A 23811-nucleotide genomic window follows, 5' to 3' on the forward strand; every position below is an offset into this window, starting at 1 on the left:
CATTAATAAACAACAGACATGCCACTACAAAAAAAAAATGCTGGGCCAATGTGTCAATCTTGTATTAAGTTTTCAAATCTTGTTTTTAGCTTTTAATAAAACAATTGAAAAATCAAAAAGCAAATGGGGTGAAAAAAATATCTCTTGTTTAGCCTATTATATTGAATTTTAGAATGTGGAATGTCCTTACTCACTGCAATTCAACTGTTTCAATAATTTTCAAGAAAAAGTGACATGTTGAAAAAAAGTTGATCGAATGGTGCTGAAAAAATGACTGTACGTTTTTTGTGGGGGGGTTTTTTAAACTGAACACAAGGACGAACATGCATGCTAAGATGGACAGGCATACACAGAGAACAATGTAATTGCGTTGCCCTTCTTATTTCCTTTTATGCTCTCACCAAGAAAAGAAACTGCATACCCTAAGCCCCATGTAGTCAGAAGCAATTTCCAATGTAATTGCTACACTTAGTATATGCTGATAGAGATTTGAAGAAGAGTGAAAACAAAATTACAGGGTATAAGTGCTATAATGTGGGAGTAAGGTGGCAAAGACTGCAATTAGTTTCCCTTTTGGAGAAAGGACATATTCTTCACGGGCAGGATGCAATCACTGCGCAGATTAATTGTAACTGTGAGTATTTCTTAGATTCTGCAAACTTTCTTGGTTGGAGTTTGTTTCACTCTTGAAGAGTGTACAGTTCCATCCTCATTATAGCAGAACAGAAGAAGTTCAACTGAAGATGTGGGCAGAAAGTTTGTATTGTTCTGTGATTCTCTATCATACCTCGAGTGGAGCTCAGTTCATCTACATATGTTATTCCCCTGGCTGAGCTTTGTTCACGTTTGTCAAAAGGAACAAGGCTCTCAGTGCAGTACGCAGTGCAGTATTTGAGGGCATACTGTGACCACAATAACCTCCATATTTCAATGCTAATTTGGTGGAAAATTTGAGTATAATATATATGCCCATAATATCAGCCATCAGAAATGACTGGAAGGCTGTCTCTGTGTGGACCAATACAATGTTTGTGGGGGATTTTACATGCAAATAAGCTTAATAACATAGTATTATACTATCAGTTCTGAGATGGGGGAAAAAATGTAGGCTTGGCACTTCATATGACCAAGAAATTATCCAGAACACTTTCATAGCCACCACACATTCATTATGTATTAACTCCACTGTAAATGTATAACAAATGCTGGGGTTCAGTGGTTTACCCCATTAAAGCACATATCCATTGTTGTTTTGTTTGCATGGGGAAAGAATATTATCTGAATACAATGCTTTTATAAATTGTAAATATCGTCATCCAGTTGCAGCAGTTTTCCAACTCCAAGCACAGGCTAACTTGTGATGAAATGGGTTGTGGCAACGCTGCAGGCAAAATTCAGAGAGCCATTCTGATTGAGAACTTTAATTATTGTTTAACATAAGCATTGCACAAGAAAACCTTGAAAAAAAAAACAATCTTGGAAAGCAAAAGAGAGGGCATTTTGGTAATCTTGGGAATAACTACACAGGCCTGGGACACTGGAGATATGTGAAGGGCCTAGGGCTGCCCCACTATGGCCTCGCAGGCTTCCTTTATTGTCCAATACCAAACCCATTGTGGGAAAATGGTTTACCTCCCTTTGGGCTCGCTACAGTACAATACACAACAAGCTGCTGCTGCATAGCCCAGTGGATTACACGACGTCTAGAACGGCACTGACACATCCAGATCTCAATCAGGAAATGCATGCCCATATTGAGATTGGAAACTGGACGAATGACATCGACGGAGCCAAGGTTACTATGGAAACGGATGGGAGCTAAGGTGCTACATGGAGCAGAAACGAGCAAAAACACAGCCCGTTTACGACAATAAGGGCAAGCGTGGCTCTAAACGAAGCTAATATGACGTTTGGCAGCCACGCGCTGGGATAGTGCAACCAAACCGAGACGAAAATATACGATAATATTTGATCAAGGCCTACTCAGAAGCCCGGCGCGTGAGGATCTCTCTACTTCCTGGACAACACACTAGCAAGCGCGCAGAAGCAAGCGTCTGGCGCATCCTTAACACATTAACATTCTGTCCAGTTCAATGCCCGGTAAGCGCAGGATGCGATGTAGAAACATATGAATCACTTACGCGATGTGTATTTTCCCTTATCGGCTGTGTGTCGTCCTGTCCATGACATCAGCTGTTTTCCGGTGTGTTGTGATCGTGGGAGAGTGCGGGAGCGCGCAGGCTGCAATCACAGCAGCAGCACCAGCGGATGCAGCGGAGGCGCGCAGCCGTCCCCATAGTAACAGTGGAAGGTCTCACGCTGCTGCATCAGGTATCAACAGTCTCCCAAACTCTTTAATTTGGCCCAGATGTTTAGGGTTGTAACCAGTGACGGTAAAAATGTTGAACTTTTAAATAAAATCACCTATATTTTTTTTATATTTTTACATTATATGTATATACAGTATATAAATAATATCTGTGTGTGTGTGTGTGTGTGTGTGTGTGTGTGTGTGTGTGTGTGTGTGTGTGTATATATATATAATATATAATAATTATTATTATTATTATTATTATTATTATTTTATGCCATCTTTATGTCTTGTTCTCTTAAAAGACCCTGTCCTCATATAGCATATCAGTTTGATGCTACTAACTATGATATAGTTTGAATTCACATCATAGAGATTCATGTCTGCTTAAAAAGGTATAGGATAAACTCTATTCCTTAAATGAGGTGGGTAATCTTTTTTACTGTAGGTGTTTCTTCTCCACTACATCCCTGACTGTTCTTTAGTTATCTACATTATCCAACTGTGATAGTTAGTTTGCTACAGCTCAGAAAGAGAAAAAAGCAAAATAGAGAGTAAACTTATTGTGCATGCCATTGAATAGAGGCCTTATACATTATTGAGGTAAGTGCAGTGCTGTCAGGTCAGTTCAGAGCAGTGCAGAGTTCCTGTACGGTGAAAGGTGCGATTTCCATTTTAGCCTGCTGTGTTTACTCATCCTGGTTGTTTTATCAAAACTAGTCTAAGTTTTCCTACCTTTGGCCTGGGCTTGTATAAACAGAGTGAACATTACCAGAGTAGAAAAAGTCTGGGCACTTGTCTTTCCCAAACACATACTAAGTATTAAATAATCAGAGTTTCCAGATCAGAATCAAATCCACACGTTTGCAAGCAATAAGAAGCAGTAGTGCTCAATGACAAACTTTAATTTAAAGAAAGCCATTTGTCATTTAGCAATAGCAAGTTATTTGCCCTGAGACTGATGATTTAAAATGTACACATTGTGGCATGATAATGGTGGTCTCACTTTATTTTAGTTTATTCCTATCAACCTATATGCATAATGCTAGCATCATTATATTTAGATTACTTGTAAATTTACATTGAATACTATGGTCTTGGTCATTTGAATCCATCATGGAATAGTATTTATTGAATAAAACATGTGAGAGTAGCTTATTTTTCCCAGTACATGACTTCAAGTGTTCCAGTTTACTAATAACACACCATCTCAGTAGGTACTGGACAAAAATTGCCTCCATAAGTTAAATGATAGTTACATAAACCTCACTTTTCAGCATCAGACCCCACATCAAAATATATAACTTTTCTTTCCCTTTTTACAATCTTGGCATTATTTAGCTCAGAATGGTCTGTCTTTCTACTTTTGATTGATTCTTTCCATCTACCTGATATGACATCACACCTACATAATCTCTTTTTAGTGTCATGTATTAGGCTACTCAATAATCATATTAGGTTGATACTACAAGTATAAATCTCAAGAGAAAGATGGTAAACCTTAAGTGGCCAGTTTGACAGTTCTCCTCCCAACACTTGTAATATTCACCCTGTGCGTTGTATTGAGCCACAGTGCAGGGGAAATCTATGTCAATCCTTCAATGAACATTATGCTCTGTGTCTTTGCTTACATTATTAAACTAGTGGCAATGGGAAGTGCTTTTCCATTGGCATACAAACAATATAATAATTGTAATTTATTAAAATGGAAATACCACTCAGTAATTCATTTATATGAATTACTATAATAGCCATGATAGACAGTCCAATCATTTTTTATTTATGGACAGGAACAACTCTCTCCCAAAACTTAAGTGGAGAGCCAAGACATCATGCCTGCACCTGAAGTTCCTCCATTGCCAATTATCTTCAATTTTACAAGCCAGCTGGTTTCCACTGCCAAACATGGCACACATCACAAAAGTCTGCAGGCTGTGTTGGATTGTCCTGTCTGTCAGCGAATGGGAGACTGTCTTTGTGGACTTACTGAAACATAGTCTGAACTTTTACATCCAAATATGCTTTGAATTATGCTAGTTCTGTCCGCTCTCAGTCAGAATAAATCAGAATATCATCTTGTGCACAGCTCATTCCCTGTTGCACATTGGTGTGACGTCACAGATTAGAGGGAGGGGTGGGACAAGCTTTGCTCTCATTTATCATTAACAACATTAAAAGTAACCACAGAAGAGAAAGAAGGATGAAGAAGTGAAATTTGAAAAATAAAGAACAGTCTGCTTCTAATTACGTCTCCAACTGGTGACTAAACTTTTTGTTTTTTGGCAGTTTTCCCCTCTCAGCTCCTGCCCAGGACTCTGTCTGAGAGTCAAGACTAATCAAAGGCACTTGTATGGAGAGGACTGTTGGCCTCTGAAGGGTTTGAGCCAGTTCAGGCCAGCCCGCTGCTCTTTCCCTCCTTCTCTCCTTCTCTCCTTTTCTTTCCCTCTCACTCTCTCTCCCTGTCCATTTTAGAGAGAGAAAAAAAATTGAGAAATTCCTTCAAGCTACTTTACTTCAGGTTTCTGTGGGATTTAAACATGCACACTGAGGCTTTGGTACAGTCCATGTTAGCACCATTGTTTCTGATTCTACTCTCTACTGTCGAGGACACTTTGTTACAATCGGTGAGGTGAGTTTCCACATAGCTTTGTGTTTTTTCTTGTTTATTTTGGGGTAGTTCAGAGAGTGAGAGGGAAGAGAGTGGTGCAGAGTTTTGCTGACAAAGAAAACTTTTGCAGAGTAAAATGTGGGAAAACGTCGGAGTGCGTATAGTTTGCACTTTGTCGTGCAGTTTCTTCATGCTGATTTACCTGCCAGCTGTCATAATACTGCATGCCAAGTCATAGGGCGAAAGATTTGCTTTTCCATTTCCATTAATGCCACATGGTATGTAGCATGTTTTTAAAATTAGATATTCATCTATTGCCATTTGGACACCACACAGCTGACAAGAACTTCTATTGTCTGTAATACAGTGTTGAGTATATTGTTGGGATTATTGTTCCATATCCACAAGATGTTATGAGAGCATCGTTAAGGTCGAGGGTTTGGAGCAATTGGGGCAGAAGTGACATTTTGGCTGAAAATGAGTGTTATACATGCTTGGAAATCCTTTGCTGAGCTCTATCTGATGGTCAAATGAACACATTTGTAACAAAGTTAAAATAAAGGGGGAAATCCAAAAAACTCAAGTGTCCAATATATAAAGATTCAATTTGCTGCAAAAAGGGTGTAACTGCACTTAATAGCTTTTTGTAAAATATCAGTTTTCTGAATCTTACTCTGTGAAAGCATGAATTGTTCCAATGTTATGTTTCAAATTAAAAAAGATGCAGCCATTTAAAGTTTTGTTTTTGCTCTGCTATAAAATTAGACCATTGTCACTTACGCCCCTTGTGCTCTAAACCCTCTGTGTAGTTTTGCAAATGTATAGAGGCTTGATCAGAATGGAGTGTGAAAATAGGAAGAATAGTATTTCTAACTGAGAAGTCAATAGCTGGAGTTGGTTAGAATATGAATGCGAAAGCTCCATCTGTCTTTGCCTTGGCCTTTACAGTGCAGCCATGAGCCTGCAGGACTGTAAATGTTGCCATATGATGCAGCTTGACTCAGCTGCAGAGGGGGTGTTTACTCAAAGCACGTGCACCGTGCCTGTGGAGTGGCTATATTGTGTGTGTTTGCCTTCCAATCTAGTGTTTATTGGACAATAATGGCAAACCCACACATGTTGTGCCATTAAAAGCAGCTTCTGAGAAGCCAGGTGATTACAGTGTTTTCCTCCGTGTTTCCAGATATAGATCCAAACAATTTCTACCTTGTTTGTGTACTAATTATGTCATCAAAACAATTTGACAGTGTGAAAAATATTGAGTGTGAAACACACAGTTTCTTGATTGAACTCCCCAAGAAGCGCGGAGCACATACTGATTTTATCTTATTGGGAGTGACAGGAACACTTCGTTTGGATTCTTTGAAATGTGTCTAGTATTCCCAAACAGGAAAGCCGGCCTGTAGCAGGAGAGGGCAGGAATAGAAAGGAATGTCAGAAAGCGACCAAATGAAACAAATCTCACTGAGAGAGCCCTTGGAGTAAAAACAAAGCTCAGCAACAGCTGCTGGGGTGTGTTCAAAGAAAGGTGCAGTTGATTGTGTGCTGTTTGATTTATTACCATGATGCCTTATACTCCGTTTTGTTGTGACCCTAAGCCTTTTGTTTTTCTTGATGCAGACCCACACAGAACATGGCATTTCACCTGGCTGTGCTCTAACAGGTCCTGAGGTTTTCCTTTTTTTCCCCACAACCAGCTACTGAACTTAAGAGCGATGCAAATCCTCACCAGATTCCCTTCACTTGAACATTTTCTACTGTGTTGTGTACAAGTGAGCAGTTCTTATATACTTGATCAAGGATAACTTCAAAGAAAAGCCCTTATAGGGAAAAGACTTTATGACTTTCTACTTTATGAAGCAGAACATGAGCAGGAATTTGTGTGTTCAGGCGCTTTATGACAATATGATTTACTGTTATTATTTTTCTACCTTCTTCTCTCAACCTGAAGGTTGATGTGACTGCTTACTTTTCTCCATCTAAAGACTCTTTTCCTTCTTCACGGTTTTGCAGTGAAATACCAACAAATTGGGTTATCCATTATGGAAGGGAGGCTGAAATTAGAGCTTACTCCATGCTCAAAATAGTATGTGAATGAATGGTGAGAGAAATTACCTATACTGTGAGAGAATTCATAAATGTCTGACATTCTCCTCTACAGCCGAACTTTTCGGAGTCACAAAAAAGCTTTACAGACCATGATAAAGTGAGGGAGGATAGATGAGAGAGGAAGAAGACAGATAGAGGGGGAACAGGAAGAAAGTCTGGTAATAATTACAGCAGTGAAACTTAACGTCCCCATCACCTTGCACCTAGGCTCTATGAGAGGAATTTACACAGGAAATAAAAATAAAGACTGGGAGAACAGGGTACATAAGGGATTCCCAACTGTGTATTTTCATGGGGAAGCTAAAGTTGCCATGCATGCACATAGACCAGCTCCTTTTTGATGAGATGAGACTTTTGTACGCTTACTGTTTTTGTCTTTGTTCTGTGTGGCTAAAATTATTACTCAACGTGACCAGGCTTATTTCTAAGAATAATCTTAATTTATTCTTTGTTTGTCTCTGCAGCCTACATTATTCATTATTTAGCAAATGTCCTCTCTTCACCTAAAACGGTTCATATCTTGCAGCTGAAATAAACAACAAACTACAATACAGATGCCTTGCAAAATCCCATGTGAACTGAGCTAAATCACTTGCTTTTAAAATTCAAACAGACACAGGTGGCGGTGCACTTGACCCTTGACCACAGGGGTTTCCAAGGCTGCATAATGACTGACCCTTGTCTCTTTTTCCCAGCCAGGCGGGTGGCGTGTGTAAGCTGTCGGCGGAGTCGTCCCTGCGCCGCTGCCGCACGCCCGATGGCAAGATCTGCAGTGGGAGGGGCGAGTGCGACTGCGGCGTCTGCATCTGCCAGGCCACAGACCCTGGGAAGTTCTACGGGCCGCGCTGCGAGTGCCACGACTGGGTCTGCGCTACACATAATGGGAAAACCTGCAATGGTGCGTACAATGATATACTGACACATAACACCACCAGATGTTGTGGTGTTACTGTAGGGCTGTGTACTCTAGTCCAGGCACGTTCCAGCGCTCTCTTTTTAGTGGCATATTGTAAAAACAAAATCTGACTGTCCAACAAAAATGCCAGTCATGTGACTCTGCAGTTATATGTGTGCAGGCACATGGCTCCACACGTTTCAACCCAACTGGGTATCATATGGTGTGGTTGTTAGTGTCAATAAGTGATGTAGCAGATCTCCACACTGAGCTTGGACCGGAGAGGCTTGGCCGACGGACTCTCCAGCTGATGCTGATATCAGCTGCTGTCTCAGCCAGGTGTGGGGAAGAATAGAGTGCGTCATGGCGTCATGCATCCAAAAACCTACTAGCTTTTGTTTAGGCGTTTAATATTCCACTTATTTGTTCCATTCATAAGAGGTACCTCATGAATTTCACAGACACTGAGTGGATTTCACAGAGAACAAACAGGTGCTTTTCAAAGTGTTGAGTATTTTGGTCTCACCGGTATTCCTTTTTTTTATGTTACTGGCGGATCGGTGGGGTGCGGTATTGTGTCTTCTGGAGCCCACGTCACCCAGGCGGCACTTCAAAGGATTCCATTGGTAATAGACAGCTGGTTGTTCACGTACGTCATCAAGGCATTAGCTTTTGTTGGGAGGCACGGCTTTGAACTTGGCCAGTTGGCTGACATTTTACGAGTTGTTCTCAGAGAGATGTGCATCCTCACCAATCCATAAAGAGGCTATGAGGTTGACTGCACAGCGCTCTCAGAAACAAGCTGCCCCCTGAGATGCTCTCCACTATTGACAGTGTTGTCCCTTGAACCGCTGCTGTCATTCGGTCGGCCTCAAGCATAATAAAATAACGCCAGAATTCACAGAAAATAGAGCCACATACAAGAACAATAGGCAGTTTATATGGAGATAGTAAGGAACTGGGTTTGTTGAGTTATTTCTCATCTTTAGAAGGACTGTGAGCCTTTGCTGTTGAGCCTGCTGGACACCAACAGGTGTGATACTGTCTTGTCATCAACAGGGAAAAATACTGAGTCTCTGTCATTAAGATGAGTACAACCAAATCTAAAGATGGATGATTGCAAACTGTTTTTACCAGGCAGGATACTGACTCTGGAAAGAGCAGAGAGATGCTGATGCATGTATGTTGTCGAAAGAGAAAAGAATCATCTCCCTTTTTGTTCAATCTCCGCTGTAGTCACTGGGCTGTGAGTGTCAAACAGGTCTAATGGAGATACATGTGCATGTGTGTGCGCGTGTGTGTATGTGTGTGTGTGTGTGTGTGTGCACATGTGAGGGGGAGAGTGATTTATTTGGGCAGACAAGTTGGCTGCTGTGAGGAGCTCATTATGGTTCAGCGGTCTGGAGAGAGAAGGCCCTGCTTCAGCCTGATAATGGGGTTTCACTCACTGGTACACACACTGCAAATGGAACCTCGATGCATCAGGAGAGGGATGGGTTTTCACACCCAGACACACACACACACACACACACACACACGCACACACAGGATCAGGCTCACTCTCGTAGGCTCACCCTTGCACACACACGCACGCACAAATACCCACAGCCACCCACATACTCACACAGCCATACACCCGCGTACGTATACACTCAGCGATTATATTCAAAGCATATTGAAAGGATAAACCGACCTCCCTGCTCGATGGCCCATGCAGCAAGCGTGCCCCGCCGTCTGCGATCGCCAGCCAATTTCTCTCCCCATGGCTCCCTTATCTCTGCCTCTCACAACTGCCCACTGATAAGATCCCATGGATTTTTCTCCTTAGGGGTAAACTGTGTGTTTTCTTTTCCAAATACATTAGCTCGCCTGGCATTGAGATGTTCTTTTTACCCTGGACGCCATTCAGGGGAAAAAGGGGCTACTTCACCTCAACGCAATCATAGCAACAAGTCAAACTGGATGAAGAAGCCGGGGATGATTTTAATTTGTTCTGAGAGTCTGACGCGCAATATATTTTATAACCCATGTTGTAACAGGGAAATGAATATGGAAATAGGCAGAGAGATTCACTTGTGCTGGCAGCTTAACATTCCTCCTAATTGGAGATCACCAATCCATGATCCCGTCCTGTGTCTTTCTCTCTCCTCTCTCTACCTCCTGTGCAAATGGAGAGATATGCCTCGCTTTGTGCTAATCTTATTTTACAAAGAGGCGAGAGCAAAGGTAATGGTTCACTGAGAGTTTGAGGATTCCTCAGTGCCAAGGTGTTTGTCTTCCGTCAAATTGAAGAGATCCTAATTCCGCCTGAAAGCCTCGGGCTAAATAATTCCGTCTGAGTTCCTGCAAAAAGGACCATTTAAATGTGCTTTTCACTCTGTTTAGCTCTCGGAGGATCAAGCCATCCCTGCAATAGCTTATATGCTCAAATGTCCCTGTTCTCCAGGGGAATAACCATTAAGCAGAGGAGGAATATGCCTCCTTGGCATTTTGTTCCCTATGTGCTCTTTTCCAGTGTCAGTTTGCTCTCCAGTTGAACAATTTATGTCTTTCATGTTTTTTTTGTGATCCTGTGCATGCATCCAAATGTAACTAAATTAGCCTTAATACCACAAAATGAGTTTTCATGAGTCTGTGATAGTAAGCAGAGCTATTTTGTTGCTGTAAGAGAAACTTCCCATCCTCAATAATATGGATCCAATAGATCCACCCTGGCTTCTCTAAACACTCTATAGACAATAGCTTTGGAGCTCAGTAATTCTTTGCAGTCGCTGCATGAAAGTTTTAGGTGTGTGTGTGTGTGTGTGTGTGTGTGTGTGTGTGTGTGTGCGTGCATGTGTGTGTTGTGTGCTCCTTAAGTATTATAAATGGGAGAGAATACTTCTGATTTTGTAGAAAAGGGATTCATAAAACACTGACACTGTCACTCTGTTTCTCTCTCTCTCTGGCGTGTCACATATTGTGGCAGAGCGCTGGGATGATGACCTGAAGTAACATCTGTTCACCAGCTGTACAAAACCTACCTGTCATTTCACTCCCCGGTTTGTTTTTGACTGGGCACTGTGTGTGTTTCTTCCCTGCTCCGTCTCCCATGTCTCTTTTTGACACATGGCCCACACTGGAAACATAACCTCAGACTAATGCTTTTGTAGCTTCCAAGCAGAACATTTAACATTGTTTTGCAGTGTTTGAAGGATTGTTGAAATCAAGTGGTTGAGGCTATTTTGTATTTATGTAATTTCTGTAATACCTCCCCTATTTCCAGAGATGAGGCTCAACGTGGCAGTGTTTCCATCCTCCCTTTCACAGTATTCCTTCTTTTTTTCCCTCATTGATGAGCCACGTGAAATTCCTCTTTCCCTTTCTCTCTCTCTCTCTCTCTCTCTCTCTTTCTCTCTCTCTCTGTGCTGAGCAGAGTGTTTCCCTCTGGTGTGTGTTCAGGCTGTCGGCTGGTTCTCATCTGCAATTTATGGTCTTTTTCCATTGTCAGAAACACCAAGGGTGGCCCAAGGCACTGCAGGCTAGCACGGTCCCATTGAAACAAATCTGTATAATCAACTTGTCAGCCATTACTGTTACAATATTGAGTAGCATTAGAGCCGAACCCCTTAGCGAGCAATCATCTTGGAGTTCAATCTTCATTGGGATATAATGACTCATTTATTTGAGGTTTTTATCAAGGATTCGTTGTGGAGTGACACTTATTGCTCACAAAATGTTTGATCAAGCAGGTCAACGTCTCTCTTCTCTGCCTCTCTGGTAACAGCTACCATCACCCCAGCTGCTGATGTGTTTTGAGGCTGAAAGCCAAGTATGTCTGCAGTCCAGAACAATCTGTAACTTTATGATCTGGGCGGACTTTATCATATCCGTGTCCTTCTCACTCTGTCTCAGAGGAGCAGTTGAAATGGGGAGGCGCAAGACTGGGAGAGAAAACCCTTCCCTCCAGATGGATGGCTGTTTTGGAGTTTTATCAGGGCAGGGCACATTTCTCTCTCTCTCTCTCTCACTCTCTCTCTCTCTCCATCTCCCCCTCCCCCTCCCTCTCTCTCTCTCTATCTCTCTCTCGTTCTGTCTCTCTCCCAGGCTATGGGTTTTCAGAGCCTCTGTTCTTTTCCTGGCTCAGCCCCCAGCCTCTGTGCCCCCTGCCAGAACCAGAGGAGATCCCACCCCAGGGGGTGTTATGTCAGCAGCACATAGGAAGTCAGTTTGGCCAGTTCCGAACCAAAATCTCCCTGATGCACTTTCTGTCAATATTACATAAGCCTGTGTCGGTGCTTCCCATGTGAACATATTATAAGAGAGCTGATATCAGCTAGCCATGGGAGGACCAGCCTGCAAATTTCACTAATGGCACCGACTATGTGGTACAGAATCATTGATTGAATACATAATTACTGACATTTTCCTTCTCTTTTTTTTTTTTTAGCAAATTTCTCTTTCCATTTGAGTGATTGACATCCACAGCATCACCATTGCCTCTCAAATCTGTTGATTTCACAGTGGGAGAGAATATGGACACACAGTAGAATACAATCCTCAAGCCATTACAGCCCATTAAGCTGTTCATTTCTGTAGTTTTCTTTTTCTTTTTTTCTTAGTACATGTTTTGATGTGCTATAACTCAGATGTTCTGAGCTTTGCTGGGCAATATGCCTATGTGGTGAGTCACCTAATGATTCCAGTGTGGGCTGCAAGGAGAAAAAGCCACTCAAGTCTGTCCAAGTCTACCAATCAAAGGGATTTTTTGATTGGGGCCCATTACAGCTCCTGAAGCCTTCGTGCTGTAGGAACAAGTGTTTTTACATTGCTATGAGCATGCCTGGATTGGAGTGGAAAAATGTATCTTCCTCAGAGGTGTTACCAAGGTCAAGATGGAGTCACCCTAGTCCACGATTGAACGCCTAGGCAGAGAATTTTAAATGTTTAGAGTGCAAACCCGGAAGGATGAAAGCAGGACTCCCCCATTCTGGGGGCAGTGCACACAGAGAATGAGTTATTACCTGAGACAGGTGTCGCCTAGCTCTCTTCCACCGAACATGAGCTGACGTGCTGTCGTTTCACGCTCCACAACCCACAGGGAGAGGCAAGCAAGGAGGGAATAATTACTCACTGAAATGAGTATCATGTTATATGGAGAACATGATCTAAACAAAGTGAGTGGGGAAATGTCATTTGGGTAGGAAACATCAGGTGCAAGTAATAAATGAGCACAGAGACAATCTCAGATGGCTTTTATTTCTGAAATTTGCAAACAGGCGGTATATACAGTATGTCTTGCATTATCGCTGCGATTATGATTGAAACTGCTATGAAATCTCAGAATGGTCAGGAGATTGCCTCAAATGTAAGTAATGTAATGTGTTTTTTATTCAGTGAGGGAAAATTACTTTTGATGAGCGGAAGGAATAGCGGAATATGCAATAACGGAGGGCATGTCTCATGTTGGTCCACTTAATCAGAATTCATTTAACAAGTAATCACTCAAGATTGCTTCATTATTATTATATTCCCTACAAACCTATTTCCTTGTTTATCTCCCTCCCAATGATATATACTCTGTTTATCATCGAGCAGGAGGAGCTGTGACTTCCATTCTAAACCAGAAATTAGCCAGCTGTATGAGTCACCATCCTCTTCTCATCAACAGTTTATCATGGTAACGCTACATCACCTATTATTACTGCCATAGCTGCTGGCACTGATGCGCCCTCTCACTGACCCCCCATTGGATGTATCCGGGCGCTGGCCGGCACCCGATTGGCTGGGAGCGCGTGTCCGTCACAGTGGCGTAGGAAGGGCCCAGACACCCCCGGGCCGCAGAGAATTACTGCTCAGGAAGCACCAGGGTAGATAAACTGTGGACAGACAGGCAGCTTCCCACACACATAAACTTTCGCCTCGCAGATAAAGAGGAGCCAATTTATATGTCAGAGTGATTGTCAAGCTGAGATTAATGGGGGGCCGGTGGGTGGCAGTGACTTCGTAATATCCTGTTGAATTAAATTGGGGAGAGTTAAGAAATCAGATTCATGATTTAGGTCTATTGTATGCTACCTCCCGTCTGGGTAAAACTAAATAATAAATCAGAAACAGAATGTCCACTCTCACACTTTTATTTGAGCAACATTTTTCTTCTTATTCAGTATACTGTATGTCCATGAGTCTGCACCCAGTCTGTATTGAAAAGCCAAACAATAACCACATAGCAACAATAACAAATGTACCGTGGCTATCTAGACAGTTTTTTCTCTGTACCCCCCCAATATGATTCTAGTATCACCGTTAACTGGAACCCACAACCTTGTTTTTGATGTGCATGACTGTTGAAGGTTATTCAAATAGAAGCCATATTTCTGAGGTTGTGTTTACACTCTAATGTGCCGACAGCTTTGATGACAGCCTCAACACCCGGAGAGGCAAGTGTGGATGAGAATACAGTTGTAAAGCAGGCAGCTAGCAGCAGACTACAGCAACACATGATTTTTCCAGCTTATATGGCAACATAGCAATAATATAGAATTTTTAGAGTTTTGTTTTATTTGTTTAAATCACTTTATATTTCTACAGATATAGAGATCCAGAGCATCCCAGTGCAGATGTGCTGGCATAGTAGGATTTGTATTGTTGATTGCATTGTCCAGACACCAACACAGCACAGTCTATTCACAGGCTCACCATATTTTACAGTTTATATGACATACTGTAGCAACAATATAATGGTTTGAGTTCTGTTGTGTTTTAATCAGTTTATATGCCTCAAAATTGCATTGTCTCTGTGGTGCAGCTTTCACTGAAGCACACTACCTTCCATACTCCACTTTTCCTTCAACCTGTTCCTGAGTTTCTGCTGAGACGTATCGATAATGAGGAGCGAGAGGGGACCTGGCCTATTGTTAAGGACTGATGGATAGCCCTTGAAGAGGACATCACATTTACATGATGAACGAGTCAGGAGAATGATTGAGTGTGACACACAAGGTCCCCTGCTGCTAAATGCAATGGCGCCAACATTTATAATAACTTGTCAACAGCCTTCATTTGCATCATAAGATTTCCCCCGTATTTCATATTGCTCACTTTCACCATCAGAATGATGAGAAAAAGTCAAGCCAAAGCACCTGCACATGCCCGCTGAATACTGAAGAGGATAATCCTCTCAGTGTTTGATGAGGAAGATATACTGTATATCACCCTGAAATCATGTGGCAAAAAATGCATGTATTCACCAAGTTTCCCTAATAAGGCAGTGTCTTAAAATATAAAGGGGAAAAATAGAAAATAGAAATTACCTTGGTTGTGTGCATGTGTGTGTGTGTGCGTGTGTATGTGTCTTTACACACGTGTGAGAGAGAGAGAGAGAGAAAGAGAGAGTGACAAGACAGAGTGAGAGAGAGAAATTCTTTTGATTAGAACCCCTGTTGTCAATCAATCATCTGAGTAATGGTGTCAAAGACAGTGGGGCCTATTACTCTGGTCTTATTTCAACTATAACACAAGCTCTTATATACTGTAGGCCTACCTTCACATTGACACTGGAGATGTGTCAGATTATGCTATAGCTTCCCCTCACACATTTTTTTGAGATGTGGAAAGAAATAAAACGTTTCAATGGATACAGTGTGTTTCAAATCCCCCAAAACAGAATCACTTGGGGGTATAATGTGTTTGTTACAATAATTAGGAGTCAAGAGGCAACTGAACACTATAACCCAAAGTTACTTTACTGTTCTTTAGGTAGTGTGATGCCATATCATTGCCATATCATCATAACGATATGTAACATAATGCTCATGGAGCACGGTTTGAACTACTGGCTATTACTATACAGTGCAGTATGAGTGTGCTTCTCATCACTGACAAACAGCATGTGGTCTGTTGTGTGTTCTCTGTAGACCGCGGCTACTGTGACTGTGGGAAGTGTGAGTGTGATGACGACTGGTTTGGAGACACCTGTCAGTTCCAGGAGGAGTGCAACCTGTCCGGCAAGAAGAGCAAAGAGCTCTGCAGAAACCCACAGGGGGTGGTCTGCTCCAACAGAGGTACACACACACACACACACACACACACACACACTTACATACACATAAGATAATTGTGACGTCTTTGTCTCCTACACATATCTACTAGTATAAAAGCACAGGTACATTAATAAATTCATGCATGAATGAGCGTCAGTGGGAAGATTGACGTTTTGAGTTAACAATACTGTAAGTATTGACAATTCAGTTCAGTCTTAAATCTCACTAGCCAGAGCCTTTTTGATGTACACAGTGTGTCACCAGTCCCAGTTGTGTATTTATCTCTGTGGACATGTGGTTAGGCAGTGGCAGATTGAAGACACACACCATGAGGATGAGGTGACGTCTGGGTTAGAGTCGTTTTCCATACACTGACAGCCCCATACCCACCTGGACGTAACCTCAGCACTGTGCTGTCCTGCCTGCAGCTAAATGAAGGATAAATTTATGGGTTTGTGTGTGTGTGTGTGTGTGTGTGTGTGTGTATGTGTGCGTGTGTTTGTTGTTTCTGTAAGTGCATATACAGTATGTGGCCTGTTTGAGCGTGTATGAATGCAAATTTATTCACAGCATGTAGTCGTTTAGCCTTCTGTACCGAAAGCATGTCATTCGCAATGCCCCAGCACACACACACACACACACACACACACACACACACACACACACACACACACACACACCTCCACCACCACTCCTCAGACACCAGCCTAGACCCGCTGGCTATCACACTGATGCACAGACGTTGTCTCCAATGCACATCTGCAAACCAGCTGGGTTCTTGGCCTTAAAATGCATCACATCAACACATACACACATAGACACACACACACATAGACATACACACACACACACACACACACACACACATCCACACAGGCACACAAACTTGACCTCTCCAAACAAAATACGCTTGAACTGCGGCTGAGTCTGATACCTTCGATAGGCACCTGCCACTGCGGCAGCTGCATGTGTAAGAACCCGGACGACAGGGGCCTGGTGACGGGACGCTTCTGTGAGTGTGACGACAGCGAGTGTCTGGACGAGGACACCGGAGAGGTGTGTGGAGGTACGCCCCGAAGCCCCGTCTCACCCACTTGCTCTCTCCCAAAACAGGACAGACACCTTAGTTTAACATATGGTTATTTAAGGACTGTCTATCCTTTTCACTCTGTCTTGGTTTACAGAAAGCTATTGCTTTTCTGCCTTGTGTTAGTAATAATAATAATAATGATAATAATAAACTTTATTTGTATAGCACCTTTCATACAAGAAATGCAGCTCAAAGTGCTTTACAACAAAGAAATTACATGCATGAAAATAGACATAGAATGAGCATAACATAAGATGGAAAATAAAACCCACTGAGTAATAATACAAATAAAGTTAAGAAATAGAGTACATAGAATGCATAAAATCAAGTGAAATGCAACATTTTAAAAGAAGTGCAGCAGTGCATAAGTGCAAAGCAAGTGCAAAAAAAAAAAAAAAAAGAGTTTAAGACCTGTATCAGGAAAGTCATAGCTAGTTAGGTGCTGTTAGTACTGTTGACACCAGTTTAGTATCTTCCTGTTTCTAACCCACACTCACTATACCATGTAATTGTAAGCAATGTTTTTTCTAGGTTCAAGTTAACGCGAACATGATTTTCCATATTCAGCCAGGGTCCGGGGACATCCTCTATATATATATTTAATCAAAAGTTATATTTCTATATATTTCACTACCTATATCACTATATTACTACAACCAAATAGTGAGCTACTTTGGTTTGTTTGTTACGTATGGAAACTTAACTTTAAGCATAACTCATTTTAAGAAGTAAATTATTTAACCTGTGATGTCCTTCTGTTAGGAAGCTGATATTTTCAATGCCACATCAAAGATCACCATGAACAGCCTAATCCATTCTGAATGGCTGGAGGAGTCTACCAGCATAGTAAAATATATAGAGGCACAAATTAAAAATTACATTTTTAAACATTTTCTCACGTTTAATGGAAACAATGTCTTAAGTTGAAAATAATATAGATGTTTCATGTGAAGAGAATTCGTTTTTGCATTTAATGTTCAGCAGCCCACATAAGTAGACCTGAATGGGAGGATTCAGTAACTAACTGACTAACCAGCTGACTGGAGAGAAATAGTAACATTTTGTTTACAGTGATCCAATATTATATTGAAGATTTTGAGCTAAAAAAAAAAACTGCTGTGGCTTGTAGGCATCTAACCATGAAGCTATCAAGTGTCAGTCCAAGCTAACACTCCAGTGTCCATCTGGCCGCCTGTTAGTCAACTCTCCACCACACAGCTGCCTGATTTTTGCTGTCTTTCCAGATATGGATAATCAATCACTTGATTAAACTAACCTATAACATATCTTACCTTTCTTCCTCTTTTGAAAACGTGAAGAAGATCCATATAATCTGTCTTGTCTTTTCCTGACATTGTGTTTCCTGGCTGTAGCCCACCTTGCCTTCTCTGACCTAGACTAGGACCGATTAAAATCATCCATAGCGTAGCCTATTGCTTTAGTTCGACACAAACTACACGATGACAGATTGGCAGAGCCCCCTACCAAACAGACACACATAGCAAGCAGCGACAGGTGAGTTCGATTTGTGTCCCGGCATTACCTCAATGCACCCAAAGCCGGGCTTCAAAGCTGGCTCACATAAAATAACCGGCCCGCTCTGACTACTGACTCGAATTTACCCCGCACTCTGTGCAGGCAGATCTCTGTAGACAGGCTCACAATGGAGCGTGGATGGTGAGAGGCGACAGAAATCTTGAACAATGTAAAACTTCACTTAGGACTACATAGTAACTGATCAAAAATATTCGGAGCTAATCTCAAAATATAAAAGAAAGACCCTGGCCACGCCACTGCATTCAGCCATCATCAGCAGGTCTAAATCGGGACATGATGATGCCCTTTACACAATTTGAAACAAGTTCTCATAATAAGAAAAACACTTAGGCCGCACATGTTTTATAAAGGTTAATTGGAAGTTAATTGTAGATTGACCTGTCGTCTCCGCAGCACTTCATGGTGTTAGCTACTCATCCCTGTGTTCCCCCAGGTTTGCCAGTGCCTGCTTGTCAATGTTAATTAGCCATTCAGTAATTTCATTTTGAAAAACACATTATGGCCTCTGCCTATTAGGCCTTTGTGACGAACAAAGTCATTAGAATTTGTCCAAGAATTCAAAGCAGTCAGAGTGGGACTCTAATAACCATAATTAAATTCAGTGGAATTGGGATTTTGAAAGGTTGACTGTGGTTATTTATTTATATGGAAAACATGTCACATGAGCGTTTGATTCAAGCAAAGTTCTTAACTAAATAATACTCTGCAAAAAGTAATGCCAACTAGAAGAATGAGGCAGAATACTCCTGAATTTCAGCTTTGTTTTCAGCCTTTTCAGATTTGTTTCTCAGTTTTCTGGTTATATATTTTGAAATACCTATGGCAGCTGTCTTGTGCCATAGGAAAACCCTGAGAGAAACTTTAGTGGTATTCCCTTAAAGGTGCTACTGTATGCGTAGCATTTTAACATCAATAAATCATTACCATATTCATTTTGAATTTTGATTTTTTTAGTGTAATTAATATAAATAAGAACATCACAGAGAATATTGGCAGCCTTTACTGGCCTTTGCACTGCATTTTACATTGTGTGCCACTGGGTCGGATTTTGCTAGAAATCTGCTGAATTGCTTTACAGCACAAAGGCAGATTGCTTTATGGAACAAAATAGGATGAGGGTGCTGAATGGAGTAAGCAGCAACATCCCCTTTGCAGCAGGAAGGAAAAGGAGAAATGTGGTCTTAACTTTGAGAAACACTAACAATACCGCTGGTGTGAGAAAGAGGCTACAAATCACCTCGACCATGGTCTCATTTGTTTATGGTAATTATGCCAAGCTGCCACAATTAATTTGACAATGATATATTGATGTTTAAAAATCCTACGCGTAGCACCTTTAAGTAAATCCAAGTTGAATTTACTTAAAGTTGCAACTAGCCACCACAAAATATTATGTTGTGCATACATTATGTTGGATAGTTGATAATCTAATGCTGTTTCATTTTTTTTTAATCAGTTAACATTCAGGTAAAAACTCTCCTCTCGATGTGCTAAAACATGTATATTTAAATGAATCATGTAGAAATATAGGTAATGAAGTATTTGTAAAAGAATAACACAAGGTGAACTCATTAGTTGTTTGTGAATGTGCATTCTGTTCTGCTTCCAGGCCATGGCCAGTGTTACTGTGGAAACTGTTACTGTGCCGCTGGTTGGCATGGAGACAAATGTGAATTCCAGTGTGACATCAGCCCATGGGAGAGCAAGCGGAGATGCACGTCTCCAGATGGCAAGATCTGCAGCAACAGAGGTCTGCTTCCAGAGAGAGAGGGGAGGGAGGGTCGGGGGGAGAGGTGGGAGTATCCTAAAATTTCTATCCAGTATAGGTAGAAACATAGGTAGAAACAGAGACAGAAAAAACAATGAATATGTAATCTGTAATCTAGGCAGCATTGTGCTCTGTAATCCAACCACTCCATCCAATTGGTGATCTCAACGCCCATGTGTGACATCAATACCCAGATCTGTTGTGTCATTTTAATTGTTGAGATACTTTGCTAGTGTCAGTGTTTCCCCTTCCAGACGTGCAGCTGGGGGATCGAGGGCTTTCCTAAAGCAGTATGCATGACAAGAGAACCTCGGTTCAGCCTATTTTCCCCCACCTGACTGCTACAGATGAGAAAGAGACACCTTTGGCATCCGTCCCAAACTATTACTGCTTCTCAGAGTGGAGAGACAGAGACAGAGAGACAGAGACAGAAGCAGAGAGAGAGAGAGAGAGAGAGAGAGAAGACAGAGAATAGACAGCTAAAAAAAAAAAAATCCTCTCATTGTGTAAATTCCACTGAAACTCATCAGAGCTCGGCAGACAGGCGGTCAGAGAAAAAGCTTCGCTAACCTAGCTGAAATCATCCCGGGGGGTTTTAGAAAAGCTCTCTAAAATTAATTACCGTGGACTGGCTGAGGGCTGGCTAAGTGGTACATGGACTGAGCCCCGTCGCTGAGCTGCATTTCTCATTTGTGGTCAAGTGCACAGCTGTCACGGTGTGAACAACCGTCAACTGTACTCATACTACTCCATTTTACTCCTCTCTTACTGATGGAAAAGGGCCGACACGGTAGGGTCCAACGGAGGTCTAACAAGTCAAGGGAAATGAGACTGCCATTAGAAATAAAATCCATACCACCACAAGTCTTTGTAAACATAATAAAATCAACATAAGCACATTAGTTCGCTCAATATGTTTCTGTTTTCACCACTTAGTTTCACAGTGGTTTTCAGCCAAGAACATCTCCGGTCGAACTTTATCGTCAAGCTTCATTGACAACGTGACATGAAACCATATTCCTCTGAATTCACCCTCTTTTAAAGCCCTGTGAAGATTAGTCTCAATGATAATAGGAGAGGGAACAAGTTGGATGATTACATAGCAAGGGGGTTAATGTGATTTCATCATCCTGTATAGCGATGTGAGGTGTTACGTAAGAGCCTTTAAAATGCCTGTGTTCTCTCTCCTTAAGTCTGCCCTAGCATTATCCCTCATCTCCTGCTCACACTAAGAGATGTGTGTGATTTGACTGACAGTGCTCAGTAGATGACTCCCTTTCATTTCAGCATACTGACAACCCCCTCACTCTCTGTTAGGTTCACCTAGCGTCTTCACTCCAGCTAATAATACGCTCCAAATTGGCGTACCGTCAAGATTTTAACAAGCACATAATGCTCCAGGCTAAATGTGTGCATCTATGCAAGATTTCTTGATCAAAACAATTTCAGAGATAATATGGTTGCAATTCACGTGGCACACAGATAGAGGAAAAAATGCCTGTTTTGTATGGAGACAGAGGTTGCTTTTCCTGACACAATCAGGTAAAAATGACAGCTGGATCAAAAGCATTCCGAGGGTTTGCCTCTGACAAAATAGAACACAATGGATGCAAAGCTAGTATTCTCCAATGGCAGCCTCTTTTTATAGAACGTTTTGAACAGTAACTGGTACTAGGTTGCTGCAATCTGCTCCGGTGGAGCTGGGCGTGACATTTGTGGCGGACATGAAAGAGCATGGCTCTATAAATCCGGGGCTCCAGGGTTGCGAGGTGGGGAGGGAGACGGGACCCGGGGCCAGGGGCCAGGGGCCAGGTATGCTGCGCGCCAGCCCCAGCCAAGAGGCTCGCCAGCTGGCCTGGCTCCCCCAGGGCTCCCCCTGCTCTGTCACTGCTGATAAGAGAAAATGGGATTTCCGCTGGCTGCTGCTCCGCTGGTGCCCTGGCTAAGACACTCAGAAGAAAGCGAGAGAGAGAGAAAGAGAGACAGACAGACAGATAGAGAAAGACACGGGAAAATAGATAGATATAAAGGAAGAGTAATTCCCCTGTTGTCTTTTTGTGGGCTGGTTCTTCCATCCATCCTTATTTTCAGTCTTCCTCCTGCCAAGCAGTTTGGGCTCTGGAGGAAAATGTCTGCCTCCTCCCCCCTGATTATGTTTCTCTCCAGTTAACTGTCTCACTCGGCTCCTAATCCCCTAATTCAACAGGCCAGAGCACCATGGCTTTTGTCTGTTGAACAAGGTTTCCCCATACTTTTCACAAGTCAATGATGATGAGTTGGCTTTTGCTCTGTTTGTTTTCAGTTGAATCCACACTATGTTGATTTGTTTGGTCTGTACTAGTGGAACAAGTAGTTCTTAAAAATGGAGGATAGAATAGAATGTGGATATTTGGAAATGTAGTTTTAACTTCTTGTGTGCGTGTGTGTGTGTGTGTGTGTGTTAGGGATCTGTGTGTGTGGAGAGTGTACCTGCTATGACGTAGACCCCTCTGGAGACTGGGGGGATATTCACGGAGACACCTGCGAGTGCGATGAGAGGAGCTGCCACGCAACCTACGACCGTTACACCGATGACTACTGCTCAGGTCAGCCTGCTGTTTTCGGATAAAAAATACAGAAATGGCGATATGTACAGTAAAGGCTCTGTGAAAGCAGACAGATTCATTCTTTTCAAGATCAAACATGTTTAAAAGTGATTTGGGTAGTATATTATTGTATAATAATATAATTGTATATAGGGCCATATCAATCCTCCTGCCTCTGTTTTTTAGTAACTGCAGTCCCTTTCACTAAGCAAACAGCAAGAAAACATCCCATCTGGTTCTAATACTGTGGTGCAACTTTACAGCCATAAAAGTTAACTTTCAGTATAACATCACAATAAATTTCTGGGAGGGGTGGGAATGACCTTTTTCGCTGTTTCTCTAAAGAACTAATGAACAAAGTATGATGGATGTTGCCTCTGTGCCTACTTTTCATAAAGCTAATAATTATTATTCTAGAAAATTTATCTTAACATCCTGACACTGTACTCCGGAGCATTGCTTGGTATGTCTCTACATTATTGCTTGTGAGAATACAGACTCACACAGTGCAAATTTACTATTTGAATCTCCCTCTCTCTCTCTCTATCTGTCTGCCTGTCAGTCTCTCTCTCTCTCTCTCTTCTCTCTGTCCAGACCAGGTGTAATCAATGTTGGTCATCCAGCAGCTTAGAAGTGACCAGACAGCTAAAGCCTGTTCAGCCAACGCTCTCAGAACACTAAATTCCCCTCTCATCTTCTTGCCACTGCATGTCCTGTCTCTTGTTTACTTCACTGCCTCCCTCGCTCCTCTCTGTCACCACCCCCACCCCCCTCCCTTCTTTACTCCTTCACCCATCCAACACTCCACCCTGCTCTGTGTACTCGTTCCACTCAATAAAACACTCTCTCTCTCTCTCTCTCTCTCTC

The 23811-nt window shown here is 42.0% G+C and overlaps 1 protein-coding gene across 2 annotated transcripts in view; it reads left to right on the top strand.

Moving 5' to 3' along the window:
* Positions 1 to 4622: 4622 nt before the first annotated feature.
* Positions 4623 to 23811, top strand: part of itgbl1 (integrin, beta-like 1) — a 34779-nt gene continuing 15590 nt past the window's right edge. Inside the window, exons 1-6 of one of the 2 annotated variants that reach the window (XM_071513367.1) lie at positions 4623 to 4935; positions 7728 to 7926; positions 15819 to 15965; positions 16888 to 17010; positions 20201 to 20341; positions 22804 to 22944. In XM_071513367.1, the coding sequence (XP_071369468.1) occupies positions 4849 to 4935; positions 7728 to 7926; positions 15819 to 15965; positions 16888 to 17010; positions 20201 to 20341; positions 22804 to 22944 (838 nt within the window). In that variant the 5' untranslated portion in view covers positions 4623 to 4848. Of the gene's footprint in view, positions 4941 to 7723; positions 7927 to 15818; positions 15966 to 16887; positions 17011 to 20200; positions 20342 to 22803; positions 22945 to 23811 lie in introns of both variants that reach the window. The other variant, XM_071513366.1, reaches the window with a different exon arrangement.

This window comes from Centroberyx affinis, unplaced genomic scaffold (assembly GCF_046629955.1).
Source record: "Centroberyx affinis isolate AG114_WGS23_722 - 3 ecotype Tasmania unplaced genomic scaffold, CSIRO-AGI_Caff_v1 ptg007038l_1, whole genome shotgun sequence".
Lineage (NCBI taxonomy): Eukaryota > Metazoa > Chordata > Actinopteri > Beryciformes > Berycidae > Centroberyx > Centroberyx affinis.